Here is a 25,850-nt window from a genome sequence, read left to right on the forward strand (position 1 = left end):
CCTCTCTCCGGTTGCATAATGAGACTGTACTACTTTTTCTACCACACACGGGTTCCCTCTTGTTCACATACAAACACAAACACACATCCGCTTTTTCACTGTTTCTTGCTCATTTTTTCTTTCTTTTCCATCAAATTGTTAATGGTATTCTTTAAAGTGTGCCGGGTAATAATACATTTTTTATTTTTTTATTCAAATTGTGATGTAAAACAACGAAAACACATTAGCTGACGCACTTTCCAACGCGCTTTTCAAATCCTGCCGGACGCAATCATTTCTATGCCCTCCGACCTAAATCCTTCGAGACGTCCGCGTGGCCGACTGGCTAAAGCTATCGTTTTCCGCGCGGACGGTCGCGGGTTCGATTTTTCCTCCGACAAAACTTTTTTTTGTTTTTGTTTTTTTTTCGCTTTTTCGAACGTAAAGCCTTCCTGGTTGTTATCGTTTCCTCAATTTTCACCCGAGACTCCGCCCCCTGCACCCGTTGCCATGATACACGCTCTCTTATCTAGAGCTCTATTTAGGAGCTCCCGAGGGTGATAATCAGTGGGTGACTTAAAAAGAGTTTTTTGAGTTTGAGACGCTTCTGACTTGTATATATGTAGTCAGAAGAGTTGATTGGGAGTTTTCGAGATTTTTTTCGAAATTTTTTTTTTTTGTAATTTTTTAAAATTCTCGGAGTTTTATGTCAAAATTCACATTTTAGTCGGTTTTTTAACGAATTTGCATTTAGAATCTGAGAAATTCAAAAAACGTAAAAAGCGCGCGCTGCGGTCGCGGCGCGTGCGTCGCGGTTTTCACCGAGCGCGATTGCTCTTCCTTCAGCAAATTAGCTCAAGCTCGGCAATTTCTAACCATTTTTTCTATGAAAAATGCGTAAACTTCTAGAAATTTTAAAAGTGCGCGCTTTTTCGCGGATCTCATCTGTGTGCGATGAAGCGCGTTTACTCTGCTCGACGATATTTCACTGAAAAACGTGCTGAGCTCGGGGTTCTGACTTATTGTCAGATAAAGAAGATAAAGTCAGAAGTGAGAAACAAAATTTTTTCAAAAAAAAATTTGTATCATTTTTTGTAGAGGATTATCTCCGAATTCGAATTCTTAGAATTTCAGGTCACAAGGCACATTTTATATGGGTTATTTAAAAAAAAAACCGCTGAAATTCTAAGAATTTCAGAGCCCGCGTGATAGAGCCGCGCGCTGCGGTCGCGGCGCGTGCTACGTGGTTTTGTGAGATGGAGCGCGTTTTCTCATTTCCAAAAAAAAACTGATATTATCGATTTTTCAGAGAACATGGCAACGGAAGGAATCCAGGAGTTATTCCTGGTCGGTGCCATTTTCACTTTGCCCATCTGCCTCTATTTCCATTTCAAATTCATCAAAATCGCCGTTATCCGAGAGTACTTCACGACGTTCTCACGTGCTCTACTCGGTCTGATTTCCGGCGGCTACGTGATTACGGTAGCCGGGAATTTGGCCATGATAGTGGCTCAGCTGAGACAATCGGAATTTATGAGACTCAAGTTGGAGGCTACGAATGTTCACGTCGAGTTTATCATAAACTTTTTGAAGCTTTTCTTCTTTATTGGTAAGTCGGGATCCATCGGGATGCAAGCGCGCTCCACTGCAGAGTTATGGGACGTGACCTATACCATTGGAAAGCTGAGAAAACGCTGATTCCAAATATATATTCAGTTTTTGCCCTTGACGTCTGGTATTCGAGAAAAACAAGGTCAAAGTTAGGCGAAAATCAAAGAAGAAAAATTTTTTGCACCATTTTTTGATGAATTTTTAAATTTTTCAGACAGATAACCCCCAAAATTTGTGTTTTTGGTGTGTAATGGAAGGCTTCTGCGGCCTTCGGTGTAGCGGTTCGAATGTGTGATATTTATTCATAGAAACATCATCATCTCTTAAAACATGATAAGGGAACCGACCACGAATGGTCGGGAGCAACGGTTAAATAGTAGTTCTTATCAGTGGCACACAGGAGCTACGTCAATACATGGAAAGTTCTAGAGAAGGGTTACGTAAGGAGCACTAAATGATCTATAGTGACTCACGGGGCATAACATCCCCCTCATTTCGGAAAGCTCGTCCCGAGCGTTAAAATAAAATAACAAGAAATGAATTCAAATAAAATATAGAAAGTCAGTCACTTAGCATAGTTCCAGTTGTAGGTGTTCTCGCATTTGTTGTTGATGTCAGTTTGTGCCATTTGATACGTTGACCTCCTTTGACTATGCAGCTCTCTGTCAGCATCACTATTTCCACCACCCTGCAGCTTCTTGTTACCATGCTCGTGATGTTGCTCTGGTTCGACGACACGCATTTGACTCAAATGTTGTTGTCGATGATTTGGCAGCAGCGATGTTCCAGAGAATGTCCATAATGATGTCTTGTTTGAGAGTGTTTTATACAGTCTCATTGTTTGCTGCCGCTTTATTATCTAGAAAACTTTCTTATCTAGAATCGGTCAGTCTCTCCCTCGTTTAATAGCTTTTTGCTATTGTCCGAGTATTGGAATAATTCAAAATGCTTTACCGATACGTCTCACGGTGGCAAGTTGTTTTTCTCTGGTTTCATCAAGTATGATGAATGATTGAGAATTACACATTATCTTGCTGAGACTTGAATATCAGTTTTCAGTATTTTGAATATTTTCCTTTTGTTATACTGAAGTTCAATAGTCTGATATTTCAGAGTATTTCTTCAGTGGAATTTCCGTTGCTGTCAGTGGAGACAGGTTGAACGGTCATCAATCTTTTTTTTTTGGTCGGGTTCCGGCCTTTTTGTGCATTAGCTACGTTTTAAGGCTTTAGCTTGTCTGGTTTTTCAGAAATGACTTTTCAGTGCTCGTCATCTTGGCTGATCCTCTGATTGTAGCTTCGGTCTCCCTCGCCACATCAGGTTATTACCGTTATCATCTCGCTCGAGCATGATAACAAAAAATTTTTGTTCTCATCTCTGACGTGGATCGATTACTCTCATGAATGGTCACGAGATATCTCTGAGAAAGTCGTCGGACTTTTCAGCCTGTAGACCTTGACCAGAGTCAAGGCTGGTACGGTTGCCGCCCCGTGTAGTGGGTACAAGCGCTCAGAGACCGCGATTCAACATAACTCGGCTGCACCATCTTCGGTGAGCTTGCAGATTCCTTCTGCTGGGTTACGAGCTTCCTGCTTCGCCCCTTTTTTCAACAGTTCCTCAGAACTTCCCAATAAGAGAACAGAGGTATGTTGAACAAGTTTAACGTCACTTCAATCAAAGAATTCACTTCGAATTTGAGCATCTGGATGTCTCATTTCTCTACCTTTTTTGGTATATGAAGTTACGGAGTTTTTCCGGAGAAAGCTCGTTCTTCATTTTATACTGCCAGTTCTGGTTTAGGTTACTAGAGTAAACTTTTATAGAAGTGGTCTTACCTTTTCTGATTAGAAGCAATTTTCACTTCTTTTTCAGATCACTAGTTCTAGCAGAAGCAGCCTTCAATGGGTGCCCCTCGTAGATGTAGTTTCTTACTGATAATGAATTATTTGAACAGTTGTGTTCAAATTTCATTTCAGTTTGGACTATGGATTCTGCTCCCTTGTTCACGTTGAGAAGTATACTCAACGCGAAGGTGGTACCTCCATGTAATGGAAGGCTTCTGCGGCCTTCGGTGTAGCGGTTCGAATGTGTGATATTTATTCATAGAAACATCATCATCTCTTAAAACATGATAAGGGAACCGACCACGAATGGTCGGGAGCAACGGTTAAATAGTAGTTCTTATCAGTGGCACACAGGAGCTACGTCAATACATGGAAAGTTCTAGAGAAGGGTTACGTAAGGAGCACTAAATGATCTATAGTGACTCACGGGGCATAACAGGTGTAACGAAATTTTTTGTACTTAAAAAAATTTTGCGTTTTTTTCAAATCCTTCTAATTCTCTGAAAACACAACCAAATCTTAAGGTATTAATACAATTTTGAAGGTCTTGACTTGGTTTTTCATTTTTCATATAAGCTACGTTTTATGGTACTTGGAGCATTGGGTCTCAGGAAAAAAAAACTTTGAACCCGTTTTTTCTTGAATACCAGACCTCGAGGACAAAAACTGAATATATATTCGGAATCAGCGCTTTCTCAGCTTTCCAATGATATAGGGTAAGTTCGCTAGAGCGCAATTTCATCTTCTTCAGACGCCTACTTTGGTGACTACAAACGAATCTTCAAAAACCACCCGAAATTCGGATTCCTTATTGTCTTTTTATCGATTTTCCTCGGCTACATGAGCCTTCTGATTCCTGAGTTCACGTATCGAGGATTCGATGAAAACCACCCATCCGCTTATGTCTTGTTTGGGATAACCAGTTTGAATTTGGTGGTACGTGGTCGTAGAAATTTTAAGAATTCTAAAAATTTTGATGTTTTCAGTTGAATGTCATCGTCTTCTGCTCCAAGAAAAGGGCAATCATCACAACTCATGGGAAGGTGGATTTGCAGACGAGGTTCTTGGTGAGTTTCGAAACGTCTCAGTTTAATGTTAGAGAAAGAGACGCAGAGCGGTCAGAGTGTCTGGTTGTCTGCGCTCTCTCCTCAACTTCAAAGCGTTACATCTCAAAAAGGGGCGGAGCTAGAGAAAAGTGGTCAACTAACAGAATGTGTAAAATTTTATGCTGATCATTTTTGTAGTTTTTAGTTTTTTGTTAGCTCCGCTCGTTTTTGAGATAAAACGCTCTGAAGTTGAGGAGTTGAGGAGAGAGCGCAGACAACCAGACACTCTAACCTCTCTGCGTTTCTTTCTCTAACATTTGAACGAAGCAGTAGAGCAAATTGGTTGCAAAACGGTATAGTTGCGAAACGGAACGGCCATAGCCTTGATTCTGACTAGGAAAGTCAGAAGTGAGAAACAAATTTTTTTGACAAAAAAAATTTGTAGCGTTTTTTTGTTGTATCATCTTAACATCGTTTAGGGTTTCAAGAAAGTTACGATATGTCATAGTTATAAAACGGGATGGTTGCGAAACGGATCAGTTTCAAAACGTCCCGGTTGATAAACGTCATAACCACGTTAGTCGTAAGAGCGTTATCTTACGTAATCGCTTGAGTCATACCAGTTGCAGAATGCCTTGTAATGGGAATCCTCAAGGTGTCCTCTCTCAAACGACTCAAAAATTTGATCACTGATACTTTCGAGTCCGTCATTTTGGATCTGAAATACAATTTTTGCTAAATGTCTCTGTGAACCAAATTATGAGCCGTCAAACTTTTCCTATGGTTAAGCTTTTTTAATGAATGGTGACGTATATGCGACCGATTGGGAATACCATGTGAAAAAAGCTCTTAACTCGGTTCACGGAAGAATTCAGAAGCAGAATTTGATTTCAGATTCGGAATCAGCGGACTCAAAATTATCAGGGGCCAAATTTTTGAGTCGTTTGAAAGAGGGCTTTAGTTATGAAAACGTCCTGCACCTAGTTCTTAACCGACCGATTGGAAAAAGACTTAGTTTCGGTCTCCCGACACACATAGCTGATGAGTTTGTGATTTTGTAAAACGTCCTAGTTTCGAGATGTCAAACTTTCTGTGTTTTTAGTTTCAAAACATCCCAATTCCACCACATTTCCAGATCTTCGAAGCCAAGGAGACCCTCTCCGTTGTCCTGTTCGTCACCACATTCCGATTCCTGATCAGTCTCTCTTGGATCACTTTCCACCAACTCCCCATCCAATTCCCCCCACAAACCATTCTCAACGCCCATCTCATCTTTGGATTCCTCCGTGGCCTCGAATCAATCAGTTTCCCAACTGCTTTCCTCTTCTACCACGAACGAATTCAGCGTCATGTCGAGAGAAAACGACGGGGAGCTGCTAAAAATGAGGAGCCCAGAAGCACGAAAGGAGAGATATTGGCTCAAGAATGGCTGGCTGAGGAGTACTACAAGTATTTGGCGAATCTATTCAAGGGACCAGGACCAGTCAAGGAGAAGAAGGAAAAGAAGCAGAAGGCGGTGACTATCAGTGAGCAACGACTTCTGGAGTCACATGAGATATTGGAGTAGAATCAGCAAGACTAGATCTCTACTTTTGTAGTTGACAACTTCTATTCTAGCTTTCGATATATGGGCGGTCAATGATGGGCCACGGAGAATGAGAGGGAGAGAGACGCAGAGAATCCAGGCACTCTAGTTTCTCTGCGCCCTCTCCCCTCTCCCCTCCCCCTCTCTCACTCTCCGTGGCCCATCTTTCACCGCTTATAACTCAAAACCTAGCATTCCTAACAAAAAGTTGTCAACTACAAAAATGTAGATCTAGTTTTATCTACACAATAAATATAAAATTCTAGTGATTGACATTGTGCTACTATCTCAAAATTTGTTATTTTCTGTCCCACCATCGTCCTCTCTGTCATTATTCCATTTCATTATAATCTACTTTCATCTTTGTATTTAGTTGATCATTTTTGAATATTCCTGATGTTAGCGCCTAAACTAAACTATTTCCACAAAAGAGACGCAGAGAAGCCAGACACTCTAGTTTCTCTGCGCCCTCTCCCTCTTCCCGTCCCTCATCTCAAGGCACCTATCTTTGACAGCTTATATCTCAAAACCTAGCATTCCTATCAAAAAGTTGTCAACTACAAAAATGAAGTCCTAGTTTCAAACTTTATTTTTGTAGTTGACAACTTTTTGATAGCTATTCACGTTTTTGAGATATACGTCTTTAAAGTCAGACAAGAAAAAAAACGGGGAGGCAGGAGACGCATATAGTCAGACACCCTAGTTTCTCCGTGGCACATCTTTGACCGCTCATATCTCAAAAGCTAGAATAGCTATTAAAAAGTTGTGAACTACAAAAATGTAGATCTAGTTTTGGTCTACATAACTAGCCTAAATTCGAAAAAATGCGATATTTTTTGGGGTCGTCGCGCAGTTTAAATTTTTGCTACCACGTGTCCCTACTTTTACTGTCAGGCCCTTTTTTCCGTGCATCTTTTTATTGTTCATCATAATTTGAATTATTGACTATCCACCACCACATTTATAACTTCCAATACTTTCAGTAACATCCAGTATTCCAGTCTTAATCAGATCTTTCTCATCTTCTTTTCTTGTCTGTGTACTCCCGACTGATTTTATAATAAACTTATCGCCAAAAAAAAACCAAACATTAGAAACTGTCTACATGAGACACTCATTGACGTCGATCAGGGAATCAGGGAGTATAAAGAGAGCCGCGAAAACATGAGCTTTGAGTCACGACACAAACCGATTCCCGAGAGTTGTAATTAGCGAAAGGGGGGGGAGATGTCTACGTTATTATGAATATGTGAATCAAAGGGAATTTTTTTCATGTTGGAAAATGAATTGAATTAGAGGGAGTGTTTGGGTGGAGATAAAGGTAGACGATTCAGAATTTCAGGAAGAACCGAGGTCGAGAAGCTGCACTCGCCTAAAACTGAAAGAAACAGTACCGCTCAAAAGTATATTAAGTTTTGAATTTTTCAGTCGAGTGTGTGTCGACTTCCGACTTCCGACTCCCGACTTCCGGTTTTTTTTCACTTCCAACTTCCGACTTCCGACTTCCGGATAAGAAATTTCAATTCCGACTTCCGACTTCCGACTTCCGGATAAGGAATTTTATTTCCGACTTCTGTCATTACATAACGGTGAAATTTCGGAAAAGTAAATTTCGCAGAAATACATGGAAAATGGTCTAAAAGGACAGAAAATAGGCTTTTCTTCAGCCAAAAACTAATTTTCCACTGATTTTCGCGAATTTTATGAACTTTTTCTAAGAGTTTTTGAATCTTTACGAAAAAATCTAATACCGACTTCCGACTTCCGGGTGTTTTTTACTTCCGACTTTCGACTTCCGACTTCCGACTTCCGACTTCCGGATAAGAAAATTTTTACTTCCCAACATCTCTGCTCGACAGATGGTCGATGTGACCTCCGTGGGAGCAACATCTGCCTCATTCTTTGTATACTACTCCTTTTACCCTCTCTGTCTCCCTCCCTCTCCACCCAAGCCCCCCTCTTCATATTCTAATTCACCACTATTGCTCACTCCCCCCCCCCAAAATGCAATATTTCTCTCTCTTCTTTCTTGCTACGATCGCCTCGTTCACCATATCAGACACCTATCTCTCCCCTAACACCGCGCCCACACACATCTGGCATCAACTTGTCCTGTTCCTTGTCTGTATTATTCTTTTCGCCGTTAGAGGTGCATATTCCTTCAAAAATGAGAATGTGCCCGCGAGATTCGTCAAGTGTCGGAATGAGATGACTGTCGCCTATGTTTACGGAATTTTTTATGCAGTTCTTGGTATTTTGTGCGCAGTTTTCATGGAGCCGCATACGGAGGTAGGCGTGGTTGATTTTTTGAACAAATCAGTGAGATCGATGACCTAGAAACCTAAACTTTGAGAATGTTAGGCCACGTCGCATTATTATTTTTACGTCTTTCATTTCGAAAAAACCATAATTGTCAAACCCGGGCAAATTGGCGCGAAAGTCAAATTTTCAAATTTGTTGAAGTTTTTTGAATTTTTTCGCGAAAAAGTCAAATTTTCTACTATCATTCAGAATTAGAAGAAATTCTGAAAAATAGTCAAAAATGGTCTCATTTTCTATGAAAAATTGAAAAAATTTCGAAAAAAAAATTGGAAAAAAGGTCATTTTTTGAAGCCGGGCTTTGACAATTTTCTACCGGCCTTGACAACTAAGGAAAAAAACGGAGAGAAACCTTATTATAGAAAACTAGGTCTAGTTGAAAAGCGACAAAGGCGTGCCAGACTGTAGTTTCGTTGATTTTAGTAGGAAATTGATGACCTAATTTTGAAAAAAATTTATTTTAAAACATAGTTTTGCAACGCGTCAAAGGTACGTCAGATGTCACAATTGAAAAACAAAACACAATCTGGCGTACTTTTATCGCGTTCTCACTATTTTAAACTTTTGACCGGAAGGAGACTTGGGCACCTAGAACGCGTTATAAATTAGTTTTTTTTTTAATTCAAATTTGACGAACTGATACGAAATTATGACAATTCAAAGTCGGTTGCCTAGAAATCCTAGACTATTTTTTGGAATGTTTGCGGGCTGTGAATGGAAAATATTCAGACGAGGTCCATCATATCAACGACTTCCCGATGTCTACTTGCCCTAATAGCCGGATATTTCGCTGGGAACACAGCTATGACGTGCTTCATCGATTATAACTGGCTCACTATCCCCACTTTCATCATTTTCTGGTTTGTGAGATACGGTGTTCAGTCGGTATTGAAACAAGTTAGTTTTCGGTTTTTTGTTTGAAACTTGTTCTTAATTTTCCAGAATTACTACTATATGGGCAACATGTGGTCGTTTTTGATTGTTTCCGGAGTTCTTGAGTTATATCATGTCTGGACGGGGAGATTGGTGAACAACTATGCATATCAGTCGTATCAAGATAATGAGGTTCTGCAGCAGCATGCTTAATATGTAGCACATTATCCTAGAAACAATAATAAAATGATTTGACTTTGAATCTTTCTGGTTTCAATTTTGACAAAGCTAATGGGATAAAATCCCAAGTTTCAGAAAGTTAGGCCATGGTTACACTTATTGACAAGTCGTATGATTGATTTAATACACCTATGATGGTTTTTACATCAACATCGACCGAGTTACGGCGTTATCCTAGAGACCCATGTTTCCGGAACGTTAGTCCGGTAGACAGGTGGTAACATAATAAGAACCATACAAATCAGAACTGGTACAAAACATAACTGACTGCGTTTTCTCAGGCTTTCAGATATCCAAAATGAACCCAATTAATAAAAATGGCAGTGTATAAAAAAGTTGTTGTATTAGAATATTGCGCAGTGGATGTATCTTTATAGTGCCACACATTGGTGCACCCTCCCCTCCTGCTCTCAGTCGACCATCTGCCACCTCCCCCGGTGTCTTCTCGTCTTCCTCCTTTTCATCACCCTCTGCACCATCCCCGCTCTCCTCCTTCCATTTATTTGACCTCTCAAACAATGCCCTGTCCTAGTCCAGAAAACAATGCGCGGCCCTGGTACCTTTCTCGCCAACCGGAAGAGGTTAACAATGGTTATTTCATATGGATTACTGTTTTATTCGTCTGACATAATGATAAGTTCCACAAGAAGCACAGGTCTATCATTTTTTTGGTAAAAATTCGTAAAGAAACTATTTTCAGATAAAAAACATGTAGAATGAAACGCGCCATAGGCGCGCCTTATCAAATTTTATAACATATAGGAACATGCAACACGCCCAATTTTTCACACTTGTTATTTTTACATTCAAACAATGAACACTTCAAACCATTCTAAAAATGAATGAAACAGCCCTATTTCAATGTTAACTATAAGGAGATAGGTAATAAGGAGGGGACGGCGAACGATCTGGAAATGGAAAAATCTAATATTCTGAAAACGCCAAGATCTTTTTTATAGCAATAGCAGCCGACAGTTCTCTGAAAGTTCAAGAATTGACTAGTGAAGGTAAAATAGCTTTCAATGGGCGCACCAGAGTTTGCAATTTTTTGTAATTGCTTTTCATAAAACTTTGTTGAGCGGATTTCTTGAATCCTTTGAAAAAAAGACGGCAGAAAATATTCATAATTCTCCAGAATCTTTTTTACAGCATTTTTCAAAATCCACAATTTATTTGACTTCTTGGTTTTTATTGTCGAAAAAGAGGAAATATTTGTAATAACTGCAAGTGAAATATGTTTCAATTAAAAGTTTGCACCTGAAAATGTCTAAAAGGTTTCATTCATTTATTTTTCAGGTTGCCTAGATGCCTGCAGGAAGTTAAAGCAAAAGTACTTCATGCTTCATTTTAACTTCAAAGAGTAACAATCGCCCTCTACCAGACTGTGACTACATACGGTAGAGCGTGATTGCTCCAAAAAGTTCTTATTTATTTTTAGCTTATAGACAAAACCAGTTCACCAACCCAGACTTGTCCTTTGCGATAAGTATTACCCGTTTGGGATTAAGGACTACGGTTATCATTAAAATATTTGTTTTTGGCAAAAACCTTACTTCTTATTATCATTTCGCATGTTTTTTTAGCAAAATGTTAACTTTTGCTGTTTTTGTTTCAAAACTTTCAAAACATGATGACTCGATATTGATATGTATGACGAAACTAACTTTCAGTCGATAAGATTCTATTTCTAGAATTAGTTTTGGCGCGAAAAGTTCAATTTTCAAATCTCCAGACCATTCTAACAAAAAGTAAACATGTCATTAGTCCAACGTATAATTTTGGTTTTCAGCTTATCTTTTGTCTTCAAATTTTTTTTCGTTTAGTATAGTTACACCTGCATCATATTCATATACCAATGGACGACCAAGGCGCAGTGGCTATTATCACTCTGATGGTACTGAATGGTTCGGTACAGTTCTTACAACTGCGCTCCACCGAAATGCCCTTGAAAAATGTCTCTTTTTTTGAGTCTCTCAATTTTGCATACTATTTTTTTGGTTTCGGTAGAGCGCGATTGTAAGAAGCGTCCCGTGCTAATACACTACCAGTTTCTTAAAAACCTTTTTTTCAGATCTCCCTGTTAGGCGTTGCGACTAACATACTCGTGTTATATGCTGCTCGAAAACTTGTGTCTATGAATAGCTCGTTTGGAATTATAACAAAAAATCAAGCGACATCAAACACTATTCTTTGTTTCGTGTTTTTACTGTGTGCATTTCCGTGGCAGTTGGGGTAAGTGTAATGTGGACGGTTAGCTGAAATTATGAGGATTCTGAGTCAGTTGAAATTTTTTGGTTAGGCTACAAATGAACCGAGATACAAAAAATGTGAAAAGTTCAAATTGGGGGATAAACACTTTAAGCCGTGTATCCCGGCTCAAATTGATCTCTGATCAAATTGAAAAACATATTCAGAATCCTCACATCTTCAGCTATCTAACCATATAAGTTTCTTAGAATGTCTTCAAGACACTGAGTCGCTGCGCAGTGAATACACGGAAGCCAGGCGGAAAATGCAAGTTGAGCCCATCTAGTGGCATATCTCGGCTCAAATTGGTCTCAGATCAATTTTAAAAACAGATTCAGAATCATCACGTCTTCAGCTATACGGTCATAAAAGTTATTTATCCGAAACCCACCAAAAACCAGTATATAAATCCCGCAAACAATCGAAATCTCTCCATAGGAATGTAGTAGGAACATGAAAATGTACATCCCATTCCGTGTATCTCCGCTCAAATTGATCACAGCAAAATTTGAAAAACAGATTCAGAATCCTCACGTTTTCAGCTATCTAACCATATAAGTTTCTCTAAAAAATTTGCGTGCTGTACACCCTGAGTCGCTACGCAGGGGGCGTACAGGCGCCCAACAGAGACTTGGTCTATGTCTAAAAGTGTCATATCTCGGCTGAAATTGATCATAGCGAAATTTTGAAAACAGATTTCGAATCCTTACATTTCCAGCTATCTAACCGATAAGTTTCTCTTAGAAACATTCTGTGTTGAGCGCACTGAGTCGCTGCGCAGTGAATACACGGAAACTAGGCTGACAGTCGTCTAAACTCAAAGTGTCATATCTCGGCTGAAATTGATCATAGCGAAATTTTGAAAACAGATTCAGAATCCTCACGTTTTTAGCTATCTAACCATATAAGTTTTTCTTTAAGTAAATCTGTGCTGAAGGCTTTGAGTCGCTGCGCAGTGAACACATGGAGATAAGGGTGATAGTGCAAGTTGAGCTCATAGTGGCATACCTTGGCTCAAATTAATCTTAGATCAATTTTGAAAGCAGATTCAGAATCCTTACGTTTTCAGCTATCCAACCATATAAGTTTCTCCAAAAATTTTTTGTGCTGAAGATCCTGAGTCGCTACGCAGGAAACGCCCGAATAGTAGAACAGGGACTTGGTCTCTGTCTAAAATTGGAGTAACTCGGCTGTAATTCGTCATAGAAAAGTTTGGGGAACAGATTCAGAATTCTCACGTCTTCGGTTTTAGCAAAATTCAAAAAGAATGCTGAGTCGCTACGCAGCGAGCCTAGTGATGGGAGGCTAGTAACGCAAACCGGAATTTTTGATGTTTCAAATTGCCGCGCTTTTGTTGTTCAGCTGAGTTGAGTCCACCAACATAATTAATTTCTTCCAGACTCTTCCACTGGCTCATACCGTACTCCCACTATATCGGAGTCATCGCCACTACAATGTACCATGCCTCTATCATGTTCCACTTCTACCTCGCCTTCAACCGTTTCTGCGCCGTCTTTTTTCCTCTTTACTACCGAAAAATCTTTACCAACTTACTGACTCACATCACCACTACAACAATCTGGTTCCTGGCATTTATCAAATGTCTAACCTTCTATGAAATCATCGGTTGCTATTTCCAGTACTACGAATCGTTCTGGACATTCTCATCACTCTCGTCAGACTTCTGTGATGACGTCAACTGGTACACCGATTTCATTCCGAATAACTCTTTGGGCGTGATGATTGTAACCGTGAATTTGGTGTCTGCTTATAGAGCGGGCAGGAATTCGAGATCATTGAGCTCCCCCGGGAATCAGATTCAGATGACTAAGCAGCAGAGGCAACGAGAAATTTATTTCATCAAGCAGACCTTCTTTCAAGGGACATCGGTTTTTGCGGGGTTGGCCGCTTATTATGTGATGGCTCCGTTATTTGTGAATGATGTTGTTTTATGTGTTCTTTCCACGTTTTGGGCATTTATGCAAGCGTTGGAGGGGTGAGTGGCTTTCACAAACAAGCGTCAGATTCTTCTTCCTAAAAGCGCGTCTAAAGGTGCCCCAGATACTTAAAATTTTGTCTGAAAACGCGCCAACGACGCCCCTTCTGCGCGTTTTCAAAGTTTGTCACCAAAGTTTGTCACCAAAAAAACAGACCTGGGGTGCCTTAGACGCATTTTCTTCGGTTTTTTTTTGCCAAATCTATCGAAAATCACAATTTTTAGTAGATATCGATGCAGAAATAGGGGTTTTCAAGGTTTCCTAGCTGAAAACTCGATTTCTCCGACCATTTTTTGTGATTTTTAAAAAAAGATTTCCATTCAATGGAAATTTTCAGAATAATAATCTTCGCGTCAAATCGAGAGATGCGTTTGGTGATTTGGAAGAGTGGAAGTATGTCAGCGACTGATTTAGTCTATCCAACTACAGTAACTTTTCAGATAAGGGAAGACCGATTGTGGTGCCGAGTATTTCTATAAATCTGTAAATTAAGTCTATACATTGAGAAGATAAATTGGTTTGGTCATCTGAAGTTTTTGTTTGTACACTTGGTGGCCTAGAAATCCAGAATTCTAGTCCACCTGATGAAACTAGACATAATACGTCAACTCACGTCACGCACTGTGGATACCAGCAATTATGCCCAAAGCTGAGTTGACAAATGTCACTTCTCTAAAATTTTTGGAAGTTTTATTTTTCAAAGATCTGGTTTTGAAAAGATATCACCTTTGACCACAAGAAAACTTTGAGCTTGGGAAAACGCCACTTTCAAACGACCTATAAATTAGGTTTTTAGGTATTTTCGACCACGGGGAGTCCATTTATGCAGTCAAAACCTGCTAAATGTCTCTGCAAGTAGGGCTGTTAAAACAGGCGTTTTCGGGCGGCAATCGCCGTTTTCATTTCCGGCGTGGGCGACAATCGCCGGAAATGAAACCGGCGATTGCCGCCCACGCCGGAAATGAAACCGGCGATTTCGGCAATTACAATTTTTTAAACCGGCGTTTAACGCCGGTTTTTATCATTTTCATTCATTTTCAGTATATTTTCTACTCAAAAAAGCGGCGTTGGACGCCGGTTTGGAAATTAAAACCGGCGATGGAAGCACGTTTTGGAAATGAACTTGCTTTTCATGCAATTAACGTGAAAATAAGCGGCGCCGGCTTGCCGGCGATTGCCGCAAGTAACAGCCCTATCTGCAAGCCGAGTTATGAGCTCTCAAACTTTAAGCTTTTTCACGTGGAATTCCAAATCGACAAGTAGTATATGCAAGATATTCTCATTTTTGCGACGTACGAGTACAGGTAAACCTGTAGGGAACACAAATGGATCCGCGCGGTGGCGTATATACCGCCGATTTGAAATTCTATGTGAAAAAGCTTAAAGTTTGAGAGCTCATTACTCGCCTCACAAAGACATTTAACCGGTTTTGACAGCAGAAATGGACTCCCTGTGGTCGGAAATACCTATAACCAAATTGATTGGTCGTTTGAAAGTGACGTCTTCAAAAACTTCACCTTGTGAGACTTTTATACAGTCAGAAAAAAGTCTTGGATTATTCAGATCACGAACAATTTACCGTAAATACTGTATTATAACGGCACCTGTAATAGAACGGCACCTGTATTATAACGGCACCCCATCTCTACTCAGAATCACTTAAAATGTTTATCAGGGGATTTTTTCTCGGTTCTGATTAGAAGCAACGTGTTTGGTCACTTCTAGATCAGCAAATAGAAAGTCCAAAAAGGTTTTTTCGTTCAATTTTAATGAGTTTCTGAAACCACAAAATTTCTCTCGGAGGCAGTTGAAAAATATAACGGCATGCCGTTATAATACAGTATTTACGGTATATCAAGTTATCGCTCCGTTGCTCTCAGACCAGCGCAGTTTGTCATTCTGCTGTCACCACAGTGTCTGGAAGTACAAAAAAATTAGTGGCTAACTACAAAAATGAAGACTCAGACAAGTCACACGACTAGCAATGTACGACTTTATTTTTATTTATTTTTATTTAAAATACGTACGTGAGAGTACGTGGCAAGGTCAATAGGGGGGGGAGGGGGGAAACTTGAAATGAAATAGAGGGAGAATAGTGAACACGTGGAAGGTAAATGAATTGTTAATGTTATTGAATGGGCGATTACTTATTCATGTCAGTTGTACCGCAATACTGGAGAAAGCTTAATGTTTTATGGAGCCGTAGGACTAACTATTTTACTGAGGACGCGGTGAGTGAAAAAATGCTCACGAATTTTAGATCTTGGAGTTTTCCAATGATAGAGGTGGCCTCGTCTGGTATTGTGAGATGAAAGTTGAAAATAATTGGTCATTTTAGAGATCATTTTTAGAGATCATTTTTAGAGATCATTTTTGACTGATTGAACCGCACTGGACCTATTCTCCGTTAAAACACTGAAAACAAGCTAAAATTTAAGGATGAAATCGAAATGGCATAGAAGTACACAAAAACAAAAAATTCGGTCAACACTGACTGTTTCGAGCATTTTTCAAGCTGACAATTCGTATTGCCATAGGAATGTCCATAATGTTCTATACATTTTGGAACATAATCCCAATTTTCTTTTTTTCTTTCTACCATAATCGCTCTTCCAAAAATGAATTATCTGCAATCCGATGTTTGTTGCTTGATACCTATGATCTCTGATTTTAACATTTCCATTCCCCCGGAAGGCCTCAATTACTACGATTTTGTCGTAGTAATTGAGGCGGTCATTTTGGAGTTCTTGAATTCGAAAACAACACAAATACTCACTTCTTATTCACTTTTTTCTGATCAAATCTTGTTTATCACTACTTACGCCATAGACTATCCCCATTTAAGGATAAATTATATAGTTAGTATAGTTACTCACGTGCTATTGGCTAGACAAGTTCTGCTCATTTGTATTCTAGAAAGCGATGGATTTCTGGGCCGCTGTATTGATTGTTGACTATATTATTGCTGCGATTGGGATAGTTGCAAATATGGTTTATTTTAAGTTGGTGGTTCTTAATAAGTTTTATGATGGTTATTGGAGGTAAGCTAACTTTGTTTTAGACGTAACTCGGTCTTTCGAATTGGCTCATATCCTATAAGGTACTTCTCAACACGCTGATTCCGAATATGTGATTCAATTTCTTCTCTGAACCGAGATGTATGCAACATTTTCAAAAAATTCAAAATCAATTTTAGACCCAGTTTTTCGAATTTTCTTTGTGTATACGTGTTTTTTGCATTGATGTGAATATGACTCAAAATGCATATATCTCACAAGGGAAGTCTTTGGAGACGCCACTTTCAAACGACCTATAAATTTGGTTATTGGTACTTTCGACTACGGGGAGTCCATTTCCGCAGTCAAAACCTGCTAAATGTCTCTGCGAGCTGAGATACGAGCTCTCAAACTTTTCATGTGGATAAGCTTTCTCACATGTAATTCCAAATCAACAAGTAGTATACGCAAAATATTCTCATTTTTGAAAACCGCTGCGGAACAGAAACTGAACCGCGCGGTGGCGTATATACGACCGATTTGGAATTCCATGAAAAAAAAGCTTAAACATTTGAATAGTTTGAGAGCTCATAACTTGGCTCACAGACACATTTAGCAGGTTTTGACTAGAGTCTCGCCTCGCAAGATACCCTGTCCCGCGAGTAGCAAGAGTTCATGCGAATCCCGCGTGAATTCGGTCTCGGCTCGTCCCGGTTCGTCTCGCACTCTGTCTCGGTTCGGTTCGCTTCGTCTCGGTTCGGTTTGTCTCGCATTCGGTTCGTCTCGATTCGCAAAAAGTTCGGAAAGTTCATTTCCCGAAAATTACTCGCAAAGTTCGCAAGACAAAGTGAACTATTCGCATTTCACGCGTTGATCATTTCTACCGTTGATCTTCTGAAAGTAATAATTTGGTAATTAAAGTCGTGAACTTTTCCAAAATAATGAAATAAATTTCAGAAAAAATAAATGGAAATGAGATTAGTAAAAGTTCACGATTTTTATTACCAAATTATTATTTTCAGAAAATCAACGGTCAACGCGTGAAATACGAATAGTTCACTTTGTCTTGTGAACTTTGCGAGTAATTTGCGGGAAATGAACTTTCCGAACTTTTTGCGAATCGAGACGAACCGAATGCGAGACAAACCGAACCGAGACGAACCGAACCGAACCGAGACAGAGTGCGAGACGAACCGGGACGAACCGAGTCGAGCCGAAACGGGGAAATCGGGAATTTCGCGAGTTTCGTCTCGCGAGGCGACACTCTAGTTTTGACTACAGAAATGAACTCCCCATGGTCGAAAATACCTATAACCGAGTTTATAGGAAGTTTGAAAGTGGCGTCTCCAAAGACTTCCTTTGTCAGTTCAGTGAAGCGATCTGCAAAAATGGATCACATATTCGGAACCAGCGTGTTCAGAAGTACCTTATAGAGTTTAGGCGAATTTGAAGGACCGAGTTACGTCTGAAAACAAATTTGGTAAGTGCGCTCTACCGGACACTTTTAGAATCTCCTCCTTCATCATTTTCTCTGGAATGTACCTTTTCATTTTGTCTCATATCACGCAATCGGTTATTTGTTTGATGTACGATGGCTCATATTTTGCATCAAAGCATTGTGGTAAAACTGGTAAGTTTTAAGGGGAAACATATTTATCGAATATTAAAAAAAAAACTTCAGCACTTTATGAATATATGGAATACCTCAATTGCTATGGAGAGTTCTCAGTAGCCGCGGGGATTTTCATAATGGTTTTTGGTAAGCATGGTGGCCTAGGTTGGGAAAGTTAGGCCATCGGTACAAAATTGAACTTCACAGAACGCTACGGATCAGTCTTGCTCCCTTCATTCCGGCTAACTTCCAAATACAAATTCTTGTTCTCATGCATCATATTATTCTACTTGATAGGAGTATACACATACATTTATTTAAGAATAAGAAGTGGGATTTAATGAAAAAAAAATCTGAAAAAAATACACTTCAGACCCCAACCCAGTCAATCAGCTATCTGGTTTCTTCTTTGTCAGTTTGTTGTTCATCTTATCATTTTTCATAATGGTCCATTTATTTTTTACGGCTAAGAAACGATACTATGCGACGTTGGGGAAGTTGCCACTGAAGGAGAGATATTTGGTAAGCCATGGTTTTTTACAACCGCGCTCTACCGAAGCTTAACAAAATTCGCATCAGACTTTTTGAGTTGGTCAATATAACTTGGTCAATGTAGTTTTGTGGGGCTATCTAGGCTGGGGGACATCTAGACATACAAAAAATGATTTAAAATTTAAAAATGGATCAAAAATTTCATTGCTGTGGTATATTGAAAGTTGAGATCGGCAGACAAATCTGGGGTGCCTGCGGCGCGAATTTTCACTTTGAAGGTGATATGCAAATGCGCTTTATTGGACTTTTAGAAATATGATTTTTAGTAAAAATTTAGCCGCTAAGCAGTCGTTTTTACATCCGCGCTCTACCGGAGCTTCAAGGAAATTTCAGTGGGGCGCAGATGTAACAATTTAGATTTTGGACCATGGACACTTTTAGTTGGTATATAGGAAGTTAGCACAGGTTCATAGAGATCGAGTGAGTCAGGAAGCAAGCGCGCTCCCGTAGACCAAGAATTCAACTTGTTGCGCTGCGCCACCATGGTGACTCGATACGCAGCTCCCTAACGAAACCGTTGTATTTTCAGCTATCCGAAAGTTACCAACTATGCCAAACCTGTTTCGTCGCCACTTTCTGCGCCTTGGCTATCAATATTGCTTTGTTTATATCCTTCTGGCTTTTTGTGTTTAACATTATTCCATACAACGTGTTATATCAATATTTTATGGTTTATGACATGGTGAGTCAGAGTTCTCAATAGAGCGCATTTCCCTAATTTCCAGACCCTCAACATCTCGGCGACTCTCTTCCCTATACTATTTCTCCGAGACGCAAAAAAGTATAGGTGCAAGGTAACATCTATAAAAAGTGGACACAATCAGTCTGGAAATCTGGAAGTCCGTCAACTGGATGGAAACAAGATCAGCACTTCTCAGACTCAGGAGGAGTATTTCCAACAGTTGCAGTCTTCGTGGGCTTAGCCTTTTTTTTTTCAATTTTCGTGTTTGGTTTTTTTTCTTTTTGATTAGTTAGCGGTGAGAACATACTCTGAAATAAACTTGCTTTGATTCTGAAAACGGAAAATTCTCGAATTTTCCTCAGAACTCAAAAACCGTGTTGATTGTTAAATATTTCAAAAATAACCTCCCCTTTTGTTTTTAGGTCTTGGGGAGTGTCTGGTTATTAGTTATTTACTAATTAGAGGATATGGATATATAGACCCAACCTACATACATCCTACTACTAAGATTTTTTCCATTTTTTTTTGTTTTTTTTTGTTAGTTTTCAATTGAGAAATGTGCGATCTCAAGTCATAATTGCGGAGAATATAAAGTAGATTATAGAGATTGAACCTGGCATTTCCGGAAGTATGTTTAGTGATAGCGTCAAGATTAGGTGGATTAGAATGTTTTGTTTTGTAAGTTATATACACACTTGTTAAATTCCGGATCGGTCCAGCTCTTTTTCACTACAATTTCTGTAATAGAACGGCACCTGTTTTATAAGGGCCCTCTATCCATACTCAGAATTCATGAATATGACTATCCCGGTGTTTTTTCGGCTCCGCGACAATTCGCAACTGCGACATTTCGCAACTCACGTAGGTTTCGCAACTGCGACACTTCGCAACTGCGACATTTCGCAACTATTCATTTCGCAACTGCGACATTCCGCAACTATGACATTTCGCAACCACGACGTTTCGCAACCACGGCGTTTCGCAACCACACCGCATTTGCATATTTAGGTCAGTTGAAAATGTTGAAACCGAAGGGTCTGGGAACATATTTGAAAATAATTAAATAGAAGAAAAAGATATCTGACCCATTTTTAGACAAAACTAGGATAAACTATTGCTAGTTCTATGGTTGCGAAACGTCGTAGTTGCGGAATGTCGCAGTTGCGAATTGTCGCGGTGCCGTTTTTTCTTGTTTCTGATTAGAAGCAGCGTGATTAGTAACTTCCTGATCAAAGAATAGAACGTCCAAAAAAGTTGATTCGTTTGATTTTAATGAGTTTCTGAAACCACAAAATTTCTCCTCTCCGAGGCAGTTGAAAAATATAAAGACATACAGTTATAATACAGTATTTACGGTCAAATGTTGTTCATCTTCCGGTTTTTCGATTGAAATATTCCTGAATCGTTATATTTATTCTTTCACTTAGGTGTACATATTAAACCATAAAGCTATTTCGGAGTCTTTATAACTTCAGTTTTTCAGTAACGTAGTGTTTTCACTAGAACGGTTTAATACCTGATTCGGCGTAACTTGAATTTGTGGATGGTCTCGTTTTGTTTTTGTTTGAACTCCATCTGACTTCGAATAAATAAATTCAATATCAGACAATACTTGATTTAAAAAGGATTCAGTTCACACCTATATTGATATCGCTCAAAAGGCTGTCAATTTTGGTTGTTTTCAGTGGAAAATGACAAAGTTTGATAATGTATTTTGGTGTCATCTGATTGCCCGATAAGTTAAATTTTATATGGGTTGGACAGAGCAAAAATAGCACCTAATTTTTGTTGTTGACCATTTTTTTTGTAGGGACACTACCATGAAAGTTACAGGTTGTCAAAGTGAAAAGCTCCAAAATTTCGCTGATTTGCACTGAAATTAGCCGGTTTCAGGGAGAAATGGCTTTGACAACCTGTAACTTTTAAGATATAGTCCCTACAAGAAATGGTCAATTACAAAAATGATGTGCTATTTTTGCTCTGTCCAACACATACAAAATTGAGTTTGTCGGACAATCACTTGTAACCATCTTTTGGTAAAAGTGGAATTTTCGAAATTTAACTTTTAGTAAACCACAGGTGAAAATAACTTTCCCAGACAACCAAAAAATAAAAATCACTATAAATTTTCCTAATATTATTTACCCCAATACACAAAATGTTCGATCTCTATTGCAGGCGTAATATTTTTCAGTTATTCACAAAAAAAAGTGAATCACTGTTCTGTCATCTTTCAAATATTGTTCATTCATTGATTCTGATCATTAATGTCTGCAAGTGTTCTATAGTAGACTAGACTCATCACTACTCGGTCGACCAGAATTTGTTTCGAATTTAAGACTCATCATTTGAGAGAGTTCATTGGGATTATGGAATTTTTGAGGAACTAGAAAAAAGTGGGCGGAGCTCTGAATTTCAGAGATTTAGTTTTTTGCAGGTTAGACTTTAATTGTAGGCGTACTTGTAATAATGAGTTCATTTTTCAAAACTAGACAGACATATTGTGGTCTTCCCCCACATTTCCCTCTAAAGTCCATTTAATTAATCAAACATGCTATAAATCTTATAAATCACATGCCAGCGTGTGTCTCTACTTTCCTTCCGTGATTGACATTTAATTGAATAACCTCTCTACCTTTTTCCAGGTGCAAAGGTTTCAAGGAGGAAATTACATATACTGCCAGTGGTAACTGGAACTTTATAAAAATTGTATAATGGTATTCTGGGAGGTCATAATTGTGAGTAATTATCTTTTGGCGCTTGTTGGCTTTGTTGCAAATATTCTGTATTTGAAACTAGTGGTGTTTAACACATCCTTCGATGGGTATATAAGGTAATTGATGACCCATCAATATTAGCACTGTTACTACAGCGCTCTACCGAAACCAAAGAAGGGATCTCGGTGGAGCGCAGTTGTAAGAAAATAATCATTGCGACATGATTTTGTTTCCAGAATAGCCTCTATGGTCATAGCCTCCGCTACCACTACCCTTATAATCTCCAATGTGACGTCCACAGCCATTTGCTTGGCTTATGGCTCTTACTTCAACTCCGGACCATGTCTGGAAAATGGGATGTACATTTTCATGTTCCTACTACATTCCTATGGAGAGATTTCGATTGTTTGCGGTATTTTTATACTGGTTTTTGGTGGGTTTCGGATAAATAACTTTTATGACCGTATAGCTGAAGACGTGAGGATTCTGAATATGTTTTTGAAATTGATCTGAGACCAATTTGAGCCGAGATATGCCACTAGATGGGCTCAACTTGCATTTTCAGCCTGGCTTCCGTGTATTCACTGCGCAGTGACTCAGTGTCTTGAGGACATTCTAAGAAACTTATATGGTTAGATAACTGAAGATGTGAGGATTCTGAATATGTTTTTCAATTTGATCAGATATCAATTTGAGCCGAGATACACGGCTTAAAGTGTTTATCTCACTATTTGAACTTTTCACATTTTCAAAACATTGTATCTCGGTTCATCTGTAGCCTAACCGAAAGTTTAAAGCAAATTTAGAATCCTCAAAATTTCAGCTATCTGTTCATATTTCAATGTGAACTGAAATAAACAAGTGTAACCGAGTTTGAAAACATCCCCTAATCTGTTTCCAGACAAAAACAGTTTTTTTCCAGAAAGATACGCATCCGTATTCTTCCCAACATTCCGGTTATCGGAGACCTACAAACTATGGTTCTCCCTGATTATAGTCATTTGGCTGGTGCTGGTTTTTGTCTACATGTACATGATGAATGCCTGTGAGTCTTCTTTTTTACAGATCCATTGTCTTACAAGAAAAACTAGCATAATCTATGTAAGTCTTGGATACTTATCGTGCGTTTTTTTTTGGCTGTGAAGATAAAGTTGTGAGGATTCTGAATCTGTCTTCAACATTTTTCCACGATCAAAACAAACCGAGATACAACACTTACAAACGGGGTCGCCTACGAATCGCGCTCCCTGCGTAGCGACTCAGGGTATTTAGCTCACAATTTTTCCTAGAGAAATTTACATGATTAGGTAGCTGAAGACAAGAAGATTCAAAATCTATTTTCTAATTTCTATTTTCTACAGAAACCATTGTAAAACTAGAGGCACATTCAAAATTCGGCTCTATTCCAGTTTAGATGTCCTTTGAAAACTCAAACGTCCCTTAAAACACTTAAACGTCCCTTAAAACACTTAGACGTCCCTTGAAACACTTAGACGTCCCTTGAAACATTTAAACGTCCTTTCGGATCCCAAATATGTTCAAAAATGTTTAAACGTCCCAAAAAACATTTAGACGTCCCAAAATACGTTTAGACGTCCCATAAAATATTGAGACGTCCCTTGAAGTCCGGAAATTTGGTTTTAAAAAATTAGACGTCCCAAAAAACATTTAGACGTCCCAATAAACACTTAAACGTCCCAAAAATGTTTAGACGTCCTTTCAACACTAAAAGCCACTGAAAGTGTTCGAGGGACGTCTAAATATTTTTTGGGACGTTTAAATGTTTTGTGGGACGTCTAAATGTTTTTCGGGACGTCTAAATGTTTTTTGGGACGTTTAAATATTCAGAACTATACTTTGGGATTTCAAGGGACGTCTAAACATTTTATGGGACGTTTAAAAGTTTTTTGGGACGTCTAAACTTTTGAAAGGACGTTTAAAAAAAATTAGAGTTTGAAAGGACGTTTAAGTGTTTCAAGGGACGTCTAAGTGTTTTAAGGGACGTTTAAGTGTTTTAAGGGACGTTCTTGTTTTTAAAGGACATCTAAACTGGAATAGAGCCCAAAATTCTCATATTTTCAAATAACTAGTTCTATATTTTCAGCACAATCCTCCTTCGCGGTGGTGTTTTCCACAGTCTTCGCATCTGCTCTTTACCTTTTATCTTTTCTGGTAAGCTTTTCACAACTTTTCATTTTCCATTTTTATTTTTTAGCTTGTAATGTACCTATTCTGTGCGGCACGTCGTCGATACTACGAGACACTTGGCATGGTCTCTTTGACCAGACGCTACATGCTATCCGAGAGCTACGAGTTGTGTCGCAGCTCACTTCCCGCCACAATTTCAAGTCTTGCTATAAATATAGTGTTGTTCATCTCGTTTTGGTGTCTGCTCTTTGATATTATACCGCAGGAGAGGTGGAATGAGTTTTTTGTTTTGGCGAATATGGTGAGTTGGATTTCTAGAAGTTTGTTCGACTAGAAATTTTGCTTCAGACATTGAACCTTACTGCTACACTGTTTCCAATCTTGTTTTTGATAGGGTCAAGGAGGATAAGGAGGAAGGTGAGTCGCTACTCAGTGAATTGGTACATGAAGTCTAGCTAGGGATGGTCATGGAGTCAGTTTGGGGATATGGCTCGTGACTTATATCATTAGAAAGAAGGCGAGAAAATGACGATTCCAAATGTATAATCAGTTTTTGCTCTCGATGTCTGGTATTCGAGAAAAACAAGATTAAAGTTTAGAAAAACGAGTCAGTGGTCCAAGCTTTGACCCCGTTTTTCTCGAACTAGACCTCGAGGACAAAAACTGAATATATATTTGGAATCAGCGTTTTCTCAGCTTTCCAATGGTATAGGACACGACCCATATCTCCAAACTGACTCCCTGGCCTTCCCTAGTAAGAATTATTGGGGAAAACTTGCTGAGTGATGTTATTAGCACGGCACGCTTCTTACAACCGCGCTTTACCGAAACCGAAGAAAATTTCTCGCGAAATTGAGAGACTCAGAGAAAAAGAGACATTTTTCAAGGGTATTTTGGTGGAGCGCAGTTGTAACAACTGTGCTGAGCTGAAAAGAATATGAAATTTGTTCGAATGGGTCTTGCAGTGGATAACATGTCAAACCGTAGTACAATACGGTATTTCATCCATTTCAATTACGAGACCCATCAGAATAAATTTCATGCGCCTTTAACACGATCCAGCAAGAGTTCGGGAACAAATAATAGGTGAAAAGAACAGTATTATCTAATAAGGGGCAATGCACTATCGCTTAAGGGGGGGGGGGGGGGCGCAGGCCTTACAACTGCGCCACACCGAAGTTACTCATAGCCTAGTAGACGCTGTCCTAAAGCTTCTCACATTTCCAGTTCGTCAAAATCAACCCGTTCAACCAACAGTTTGAAATGAAGGAGGATCAAAACTTCGACGGTGTCCGACAACTCAACGGACACCGTATCAGTTTCACGCAGACACAGAATGAATACTTCGAGCAGTTGCAGTTGTCATGGTCATGAATGTTTATTAATTGTTATGTTAAATTTG

The 25,850-nt window shown here is 39.1% G+C and overlaps 5 protein-coding genes across 5 annotated transcripts; all 5 read left to right on the forward strand.

Annotated features, from left to right (window-relative positions):
- Positions 1–1,293: 1,293 nt before the first annotated feature.
- GCK72_016690 (uncharacterized protein) lies at positions 1,294–6,047 on the forward strand (the record flags this gene model as incomplete). The annotated part of the gene is made up of 4 exons (XM_003092882.2): positions 1,294–1,588; positions 4,186–4,370; positions 4,421–4,501; positions 5,616–6,047. The coding sequence occupies 4 exons, from the start codon at positions 1,294–1,296 to the stop codon at positions 6,045–6,047; spliced, it is 993 nt and encodes a 330-aa protein (XP_003092930.2).
- Positions 6,048–9,188: 3,141 nt separating this feature from the next.
- On the forward strand, positions 9,189–9,470 carry GCK72_016691 (uncharacterized protein; the record flags this gene model as incomplete). The annotated part of the gene is made up of 2 exons (XM_003092903.2): positions 9,189–9,281; positions 9,327–9,470. The coding sequence occupies 2 exons, from the start codon at positions 9,189–9,191 to the stop codon at positions 9,468–9,470; spliced, it is 237 nt and encodes a 78-aa protein (XP_003092951.2).
- Positions 9,471–13,198: 3,728 nt separating this feature from the next.
- On the forward strand, positions 13,199–14,228 carry GCK72_016692 (uncharacterized protein; the record flags this gene model as incomplete). The annotated part of the gene is made up of 3 exons (XM_003092894.2): positions 13,199–13,740; positions 14,079–14,134; positions 14,182–14,228. 3 exons carry the CDS (start codon positions 13,199–13,201, stop codon positions 14,226–14,228), a joined length of 645 nt encoding a protein of 214 aa, XP_003092942.2.
- Positions 14,229–18,793: 4,565 nt separating this feature from the next.
- Positions 18,794–19,824, forward strand: GCK72_016693 (uncharacterized protein; the record flags this gene model as incomplete). Its single annotated transcript, XM_053731636.1, has 3 exons — positions 18,794–18,871; positions 19,431–19,583; positions 19,627–19,824. The coding sequence occupies 3 exons, from the start codon at positions 18,794–18,796 to the stop codon at positions 19,822–19,824; spliced, it is 429 nt and encodes a 142-aa protein (XP_053580549.1).
- Positions 19,825–22,546: 2,722 nt separating this feature from the next.
- On the forward strand, positions 22,547–25,822 carry GCK72_016694 (uncharacterized protein; the record flags this gene model as incomplete). The annotated part of the gene is made up of 5 exons (XM_053731637.1): positions 22,547–22,712; positions 23,223–23,345; positions 24,405–24,472; positions 24,516–24,749; positions 25,676–25,822. 5 exons carry the CDS (start codon positions 22,547–22,549, stop codon positions 25,820–25,822), a joined length of 738 nt encoding a protein of 245 aa, XP_053580550.1.
- Positions 25,823–25,850: the final 28 nt, after the last annotated feature.

The sequence above is a fragment of the Caenorhabditis remanei genome, chromosome V, assembly GCF_010183535.1.
Source record: "Caenorhabditis remanei strain PX506 chromosome V, whole genome shotgun sequence".
In the NCBI taxonomy this organism is placed as follows: domain Eukaryota; kingdom Metazoa; phylum Nematoda; class Chromadorea; order Rhabditida; family Rhabditidae; genus Caenorhabditis; species Caenorhabditis remanei.